At 41.4% G+C, this 10,215-nt stretch overlaps 1 protein-coding gene across 1 annotated transcript; it reads left to right on the forward strand.

Moving 5' to 3' along the window:
• Window positions 1-7,098: 7,098 nt before the first annotated feature.
• LOC122997339 (latent-transforming growth factor beta-binding protein 2-like) lies at window positions 7,099-8,967 on the forward strand (the record flags this gene model as incomplete). The annotated part of the gene is made up of 1 exon (XM_044373422.1): window positions 7,099-8,967. A coding segment is annotated over exon 1 (1,869 nt), but the record flags the coding sequence as incomplete, so codon positions are not given.
• Window positions 8,968-10,215: the final 1,248 nt, after the last annotated feature.

Raw genomic sequence — 10,215 nt, forward strand, 5'->3', positions numbered from 1 at the left:
CATTTATTTATTCATCTTTTTATTTATGTATTGAACAATTGTTTAAGGTATTTGCTAATTCATTTCATTGCATTTATATACTGATACATTTATTATTTAATATTCACTTTTGCAATGACATGCCATTTCCAAAAGACAGGCCTGGCTGTAATGGCTGCAGGATTTAGATACATACATAAATAAAGTAATTTATTAATCCAAAAGGATAACAGCAACCAAGTCCCATAGATCATAAAAAACAAAAAGTAGGACAGAAATAAAGTACAATGAAAAGCTAAATAATTATAAAAGCAGAGAATACATCCTAAAAGTACAGGACCATAATCTTTAACTCTAATATGTACTGAATATACACCATACATAGATAGTGTCCAGTGATATACTGTACATTAGTAGTGCAAGTCAGTAGATAATGTTAGATGTTGTACAGTAAGGTGCTGGATTGTCCTTGGATGTTAAATGAATATTTAACAGTTTTGGAAATACACTTATTTGCTTTCTTGTCAAGCGTTATATGATAAGATTGATACCACTCAAATAAAGTGGTATCATTCTTCTCATCTAACTCAGCAAAAAAAGTGAATATGCATATTACAGTATTTCTTTAAATAAGACTTAACTGTACATACAATATAACTACAGTAGGGTCCAAAAGTCTCAGATCACTTTCCCTTTTGGGGAAAGACTTTTGGACCCTACTGTATATTCTCAGGTAGAGAATAAGTAGTTTAGTTCAGTTTAGGGAAAAGTGTAAAAGAGTAGAACAGAAAATGACAGAAATATAAAATAATGAAATCTTTAGTGCTTTCAAAAAGATTGACTTTCCAGAGTGATGCACATTGATGTCACAAACAGTAACTATTTCCTCACATTTCAAATGTTTTTCTTAAGGGTAATTGTGGCACAGGGTGAGATTATAGCTATTATTGCAGCTGTCATACCCATCCTGTCCTGGGTGCAGTCCATCAGGCAGGCTCCATGTGATTTACAGTTCTGCATTTATGTAATGGGAGTCTGCTTCAGTACTCTCACTGTCCATCCACAGCCTTCTCCTGAGACACAGACAATAGCCCTACATGGCCAAGAGGGAATGCTGACATTTAGATGGTAACCCAATCATAACAAATAGGGATTATTGTCATTTTTCTCATAATTCTCATAAATCAGCTTAACTACTTCCTTGAGCTATTGCCTGTAAAAAATACTGGAGTGACTGAAAAAACCTTTGTAGAACAGATTTTAAAGCAGAGCCCTCTGGTGCTAATCAGTTAACTCTATAGACGTTGGATTCTTTAATAATCATTATGTTGGAATGATGGTGCTGATAGTTGAAACTTTATGCCAGTATTAAAAAAAATAATTTAACATCTCCATATCAAAGCATTTAGGGACTGCACACCCATACAGGTGTTTTCACTTACTTTGGCTTATATAACTGCTGCTCAGACTGAGAGCCCTAATCAGAAACAAGAGAAATCACCTGTGTGTGTGTACCATTGAAGTGCAAAGCCTTTAAATATTATGAACCTGGTGTATCACACTGGTTCTGTAGAATTTTGTTCATCAGAAAGGAACTAGTATGAAATGGCATATGCTCTTCATTTAACTTTATTACCACCTCTGTAATGAAATGGTCCACCAAAAACTGAAAACGTTATGATAGCGTCATCCTGATGACAGGTTGTAAAGCATATCTAAATTTTTCGGAAGCCAAATGATTGGCTCCAAATGTCAGATGTCCCACATTGTCCTCACTCTCATTTTGATGAATTAAACAAACAGAATAACATTTTATTGCTGTTTTTAATAACAAAATCCTTAAATACAAAACTTTATTGTCTCTTGAAAATTAGATAAATGTGGTGCTGAATGGACTAAAGTTATTAATAAATAGTACCTACATCAGCACATTTTATCTGGTAGGACTCGACTGTGATGTTGGATAAGTGAGAGCAGAATGACAGTAAATGACCTCTTTGGGTGGTGAGTCAGGATAAGACAATAGGTTTATGTGTGTTACACCAACCGTAACAATAGACACCTGTCCATTGTTCAGTGAGTGGAAAGTAGGCTGTGGACACACAAAGTACAGTAAGAAAGGTAACACATACTCTGCAATTAGGTCAAATCAAGACTTTACTTCCTATTTCAAGAACAGAGCTGGATGACTTTTCAGGTGTCATGTGATATACAACTCTATAATTGTCAGAAATGAAGCCATTGCATGATGTTTAGAGTTACATGCAACAGCAACCACAGAAATTGACTGAAACTCATGTCTCCTCACCTTTGCCAAGATTTAATACATCTTCTGTCTTGTACAACCATATGTTTCTTGTACTAAATGACAAAGATTAAAAAATACGAAGTATACAGAATGCTCACTATGCTTCTGAAAAAAGCATAGAGGTAGGTGTACTACTTTAAAGGATGATGGCAGTTAGATTCTCCTGATTTTCTTTTCTTTGTCCTTACAGGTTTCCACTCCTGTGGCTGATCAGTCTATTGGCAGTGCTGGAATACTGCTGTGCAGGTGAGTCATCTCATCAAGAACAATACCTTCAATGAAACTGTCATTGCTGTTTTTACCCAACACAGCAAGAATAGACACCAAATGAAATATGCTCCTTTATATATTCACAAAAATTTGAGTTGACACATAATTAGATTCAGATTCTCCCCCTTGCTCTTTTCAGTTGCTGACCCGAAGGACTGTGAGGCAGCAGGCAGCAAATGCCACCCCCAGGCCGAGTGTCTGAAGGTCAAAAACAATTTCACCTGTGTGTGCCGTATGGGCTATCAGGGTGATGGTCTTCTGTGCAACGACATCAATGAATGTCTTAGTGGCCTACACAGCTGTCACCCAAAGGCTCGCTGCAACAACACCCTGGGCAGCTACAGCTGTGTCTGTCTCAATGGATACATTGGAGATGGCACTGACTGCAAGGATATCAATGAGTGTCAAAAAGAAAACGGGGGTTGCCACTCCAGCGCTGTCTGTACTAACTCTGAGGGTGGGCGACAGTGCCAGTGTAAAGTCGGTTTTACAGGCAATGGCTTCCAATGCACTGATATTAACGAATGCGCTAACCAAAGGATTTGCCACTGGAATGCCACCTGCACCAACAACCCTGGATCCTATGTGTGTACCTGTAATGCCGGCTATAAGGGAAATGGAAACTACCTGTGTCTGGATATAGACGAATGTTCAGAGACTCCACATGTGTGTTCTTCCTCACTTGGCTACAAAGGCTGTAAAAATCTGCCTGGCACTTATCGCTGCACGTGCAGCAGTGGCTTTGAAAGCAACGGGCAGAGCTGTGTGGATATCGACGAATGTGCAAGCAATATCTGCAGTCTATACGCAGACTGCGTAAACACAATGGGGTCATACCAGTGTACCTGCAACAAGGGATTTGTAGGAAATGGACTGACATGTGCAGACATAAATGAATGCGAGGAAGACAGTCAATGCGACCCCAATGCTGCTTGTATCAACAGGCTGGGGAGTTATGAGTGCTCCTGTCTCGGGGGGTTTGTAGGAGATGGACGACTGTGCGAGGATATCGATGAGTGTGCAACACCTGACATCTGCCCTCGTACCACTACCTGTGTCAACACTGGTGGGTCATATTACTGCGACTGTGGCAGTGGCTTCATCTTCAATAATTCCAAGTGCCATGACCTGGATGAGTGCGCAGCAGGCCTCTGTAGCCCCTATGCCTCCTGCACAAATTCACCTGGCTCTTTCTCATGTCAGTGTGCAGCAGGTTACAGGGGAGACGGCTTCACCTGTGAAGATGTGGATGAATGCTCACTGGCTAAGCAATGCCACTCCGATGCCCGTTGCACTAACCTTCCTGGTACCTACAACTGCACCTGTCAGGTGGGTTATTCTGGAGATGGAGTGATCCAGTGCAAGGATGTGGACGAGTGTCTGGTGGATAATGGAGGTTGCAGAAACAAGGCTACATGTGTCAACAACGAAGGTTCCTTCTCTTGCCTGTGCCTTTCGGGCTTTGTCTTGGTTAACCAAACTTTTTGCCAGGATATAAATGAGTGCAAGGAACTGACCAATCCATGTGGGGTGAATGAAAAATGCAAGAACATCGACGGGTCATATGAATGCCCCTGCCATGTCGGTTACTACCGCCCTGCCACCAACATGGACTGTGTTGATATGGACGAATGTAAAGATAACCCTTGCCACGTAAACGCCACATGCCTCAACACAATTGGGTCGCACACTTGCACCTGTAAGCGAGGTTTTGCAGCAAATGGCACTCAGTGCGAGGATATAGATGAGTGCTCTGCATCGGGTGCATGCCACCCACGGGCGCTATGCACCAACCTTATAGGGGACTTCCTCTGCTCCTGTCAGCAGGGTTTCATAGGTGATGGCTTTGCATGTCAAGATGTGGACGAGTGTGTCCTCTCTGATACCATTTGCCCGGCCTTCTCAAAGTGTATCAACTCCCCTGGTGCGCATGTCTGCTCCTGTTTGAATGGTACAGTGGCCTTCAATGACACCTGTGCACCACCCAGTCCACTGTGTGACCCTGCCTGCCACATTCATGGCTTGTGCCACTATTCGTCTGCTGGATACCAGTGTGTGTGTGACCTGGGTTTCGTGGGTGATGGGCTGACTTGCTCTGATGTGGATGAGTGCCAGAGGGAAAACATTTGTCCTGATAATGAAACTGAGTGCGTGAATAAGCCAGGATCATTTTCCTGTGTCTGCAAACAAGGCTACAAACTCAATGGAACAAAGTGTGCCGGTAAAACTCTTCTAATAAATCTATCAAGTACTGAAAAAGTAGTTCTGCACTGAACTGAAATGCAGTTCTGAACTGCACTGAATGTATAAAATATTATGAACTTTTTTCTCTTCACTAATTAAGATAAAGAGCTAAATTCAAGTATCATCCCTTAGTGTTTTCCCTCATCCAATACAATGTACAAAAAACTACAACTTAATTACTGTTGTTTTCAGGAACATATCTCTAATACTTGTCACATTTAGTGTAAATCATCCATCTTTAGCCTTCTTCTGAGACACAGACAATAGCCATACATGGCCAAGAGGGAACACTGACATTTAGATGGTAACCCAATCACAACAAACAGGGATTATTGTCATTTTTCTCATAATTCTCATGAATTAGCTTAACTACTTCCTTGAGCTATTGCCTGTAAAAACCTATGTGGAACAGATTTTAAAGCAGAGCTCTCTGGTATTGATCAGTTAACTCTAAAGATGTTGGATACATTCTTTTAATAATCTTTATGTTGGAATGATGCTGTTGAAAGTCCATACTTTGTGCCAGTATTCAAAAAAATCAATTTAAGATCTCCATACCAAAGCATTTAAGGCCCTACACACCCGTTCAGATGTTTTCACTTACTTTGGCTTATATAACTGCTGCTCAGACTGAGAATCTAATCAGAAACAAGTGAAATCACCTGTGTGGGTGTAACATTGGTGTGCAAAGCCTTTAAATATTATGTACCTGGTGTATCACACTGGTTATGTAGCATTTTGTTTATCAGAAAGGAACTATTCTATGAAATGGCATATGCTCTTCATTTAAATTATTATTACCACCTCTTTAATGAAATGGTCCACCAAAACTGAAAACGTAATAACTGTGTCATCCCGATGACAGCTTGCAGAGCCTATCTCAATTTTCTGGAAGCCAAATAGTTGGATCCAAATGTCAGATGTCCCACATTGTGCTCACTCTCATTTTGAGGAATTAAACAAAGAAAATAACATTCTGATGGATACCAGTGTGTGTGACCTGGGTTTCGTGGGTGATGGGTTGACTTGCTCTGATGTGGATGAGTGCCAGAGGGAAAACATTTGTCCTGATAATGAAACTGAGTGCATAAATAAGCCATGATCATTACACACTCAATGGCACAAAGTGTGAAGGTAAAACTCTTCAAATAAATCTATAAAGTACTGAAAAGTAGTTCTGCATTGAATGTATAAAATATTATGAACTTTTTTCTCTTCATTAATTAAGATAAAGAGCTAAAGTCAAGTATCATCCCTTAGTGTTTTCCCTCATCCAATCAGTGCACAAAAAACTACAACTTACTCACTGTTGTTATCAGGAACATATCTCTAATACTTGTTACATTTAGTGTAAATTATTTAAAGTTACAGAATTCATGATACAAGGAATGATTATAATTGTATCATAGCATAGTATGGGGTCATGACAACTGAATGAACATGTTTTTGTATTTTTTTTCTGTTTTAAAAATAACTGGACTATAACTGAACATCCTCTGATATTTGTTGTTGCCAACATTTGTGGGACATTATATTGTGTCACACTTATTCAGTTAAAAAAAAAAATGTATTCATTCAAATTGAAAGTGAAAGGAATCTACTCTTTGAATGGGCTTTCAGTAAAACGGTGTGAAACACTGCTATAATTACAGTAAGTCAGCAAAGAAAGAGATTATAATCATTCCGGGATAGGGAGTCACACACCACCCACTCCTGACTCTAAGTCAGTAGTCAGGTGAGTTAGCACACATTTCACTTTGATATAACAGTGCCAGAAAAATTGGGCTACTTTTTTCTCCCAAAAATTCTTACATATTACCCTGTTTGTCTTAAGTCAGCAAACAAAGGCTTTTTTATTTAGTTTACTTCTAAAAGTAAATCTGTGAAACGTTTACAATACACAAATGGCATTGATTCTAATAATATTCATATGATGCATGCTGTTAAATCTAATTTTCTCCCTGTTCCTCTTTCTAGATGTGAATGAGTGTGAGACAGGACTACATGAGTGCAGTGAGTTTGCCCAGTGTGTCAACACAATCGGCAGCCATTCCTGCTTCTGTCTCAGCGGCTTCACAGGTGATGGGAAGAACTGCTCTGGTACGTATCAACTCCTCATTGTATCCATCAGTAGCACCATGGTTCTTTTGCCCCCATAAGTGGACTCTCTTGTGAGTTTTCTTTTAGCACCATTTGGGGCTGTTTCCCTGATATTGTCCCATTTTGGATGAATTATAGACTTTGATGAGTGCCAAGTCCAAAATGGAGGATGTCATCCCATTGCCAGCTGCACTAACATGCCTGGATCTTTCAACTGTACCTGCCCACCTGGCACGGAGGGCAATGGCTTTGACTGCCAGGATGTAAACGAGTGCGAGCAGAACTCCACCCTGCCACACAACTGCAGTGCCCAGGCTTTGTGCCGCAACACAAAAGGATCCTACATCTGCCTGTGCCAGGATGGATACCAGGGTGACGGCTTTGTTTGCAAGGATGTGGATGAATGTCAGCTGGCCACAGCCTGTAGCTTGAACATGACATGCAACAATACGCCTGGTTCCTACACCTGTTCGTGTATCCTGGACCAGGTGTATGACAAGGGCACATGTGTGAGTGAAGACACCTGCCTGAATGCTAGAGGCGTCTGCCACCCTCTTGCTGAGTGCCGCCCATATCAGGGTTCCTTCTACTGCAAGTGCAAAGATGGTTATCAAGGCAGTGGCACTGAATGTTGGGATGTGGATGAATGTGACCAATCACAAGTTCAAACCTGCCCTGCCTTCTCCTACTGCTTCAACACTAATGGCTCCTACATTTGTGAGTGCTGGGAAGGTTTTCTAGACAATGGGACACATTGTCAGGACATGGATGAATGTATGACGGAGAACTTCACCTGCCCTGACAACAGCACCTGTACTAATGTAGAGGGGAGCTACAAATGTACCTGCGATCCAGGCTTCTCAGGCAAGGGCTCCCTGTGTTTGGATGTAGATGAGTGCTCCTTCAGCCTCATCCAGTGCCCAAATTCATCCAAATGCCTAAACACAGTGGGATCTTTCTTTTGTGAATGCTGGGAAGGTTACCAAGGCAACAATACTGGCTGTGAGGAAATCAATGAGTGCCTTGACAACTCTACCTGCCCTGAGCACAGCACATGCATCAACACCAATGGTAGCTACCTGTGTCTTTGTGACACTGGATTCTCCAGCATGGATGACTTGTGTGTGGACATCGATGAATGCAGTGACACTGAGCTTGGGGATCTTTGCACCAATGGGACATGTGTGAATGCTATCGGCTCTTATTACTGCGAATGCATCAAAGGATTCTGGAGTAATGGAACAAAGTGTGTTGATGTGGATGAATGCTCTGACTCCCTCAACTCTTCAGTGTGTCAGCCCCATTCTACATGCATCAACATCCCTGGGTCTTACCACTGCCCCTGTAATGAGGGGTTTGTTCTCAATGGCACAGAGTGTCAGGATGTGGATGAGTGTCATGACCCAGATGGTACCCCATGCCCTGAGCACTCGTTATGTAACAACACAGCGGGGTCTTTCTTCTGTCTGTGCTCTCCTGGGTACAAACCCATTAGTTTGGGCTGTGAGGATATCGACGAATGCAAAGACAACACCACCTGCCGCTTTGACCAGGTGTGCACCAACCTGCCTGGAGCGTACAACTGCTCTTGTCCACTGGGGTATCACGAGGAGAAACAGGCATGTGTTGACACCAATGAATGTGAGAATTCACCATGTCACCCCTTGGCACGATGCTGGAACACCCCTGGCTCCTTTTCATGCCACTGCCCTCTGGGCTTTGCTGGAAATGGCTCTTGGTGCAAAGATGTGGACGAGTGTGTCGCCCTGACCAAACCATGCCACCCTCTTGCTCACTGCTACAACTCCCCGGGGTCATTTGTATGTGTGTGTATGCCTGGCTTCATGAGTATTGGGCCACTGTGTGTAGATTTTGATGAGTGCCAACAGACTAATGGACAGTGTCACTCTGCTGCCACCTGCTCCAACCATGTAGGAGGTTTTAAATGCTCCTGTAGTCGTGGCTGGAATGCCACCAAAAACAATGGTCATGGAAAAGGAGGATGTGTGGACTTGGATGAGTGCTTGTCACACATAGCATGTCCAGGGCAAACATCCTGTACCAACCTGCCAGGGTCTTACACCTGTTCCTGTCCAAAAAACAGCACAGTGTGCAAAGGGATTACTCAGACGGGAGCGATAGCTCAGACGGGTTGGTTATGCCTTTACTAATCAGTTGCCATAATAATCACATACACTGATTTTTGTGTCTGCTAAATTAGAGGGTGTGTGTGTCATTGTATACGCTTAGTTTAGATTTATTAGTCCTAGTGCTTAATACCTTTGTTTCATTGTCAAAACTTTCTGCCATTCTTGTATTGCGAGAAACCTTGTAACCCCCCTTGGTTTTAAGTTATAAAGTCTGTGGGTAAAAAACACAAAAACTCACCAAAACTGTTCAAAAAAGCAGCACTTAGCCAGTCCCATTTATCTAAAATCAAGTTTGAACAACTAACAAATAATTTCAACGCAATCCACATGGCCTATTCCTAAACTATGTTGTAAAATTGATGTCGCCTCTGCTGCTTCACTGACAAGCTAATGTCACTGTAAGACAGTTGCATTGTACAAAGTCAGCCAGCATTCTTACCTTTATCCACATTTTTCCATTTCCATTTTAGTGTTCAATCCAAAGTGCTTTGTCACATTACTGCTTAGGTGAATTAGTGTCATGATTATTGAGCACAGCTTGCTAGTTTTCTCAGTATTGTGTTAGCAAAGAGGATAGCAATAGCATAGCAAAGCATGCATCAGAGTGACACGCCGTTGGTTTTTGAATTTGAACACATAATTACACACCAAATGTATTTTTTTTGCCCCACATTCGAACAGTAGTTTTAATTTTGAAAAAAAAAATGGTGAGTGAGTGTAAGTGCCCTATCTGATACAGTGTTTAAACATTCACTTCACATGTTGGTAGCAAATGAATCAATTAGTTTGGTTGGTGACAATATAATGCTGCAATAATGAAGCTGTCTTGAGTTTTGACATTGATTAATTGTCTGTGCTTCTCCAATAGAGAGCAACCTGTATCCCTTTGGAGAAGAGGTTGGTGATAAAGGAGTAAAGGTGGACACAGAAGATGGAAACTCCCCATACATCACACCGCCAATGGGTTTCCCCTTTATAGGGAAACTGTATGACAGGGTTTATGTGAGTTTCTAAGTGCATTTATCTACTAAACAATCCTCTGAAATTTTTAATTAATGGACACTATTAAGAAATGTTTGCATCTGGATCCAAAAATCATATCTCACAATATTGGGAAATCCTTAAACAAAAATCCTGGATCTTCACCAAAAATTAATCTGATCT

This window comes from Thunnus albacares, chromosome 14, assembly GCF_914725855.1.
Source record: "Thunnus albacares chromosome 14, fThuAlb1.1, whole genome shotgun sequence".
Lineage (NCBI taxonomy): Eukaryota > Metazoa > Chordata > Actinopteri > Scombriformes > Scombridae > Thunnus > Thunnus albacares.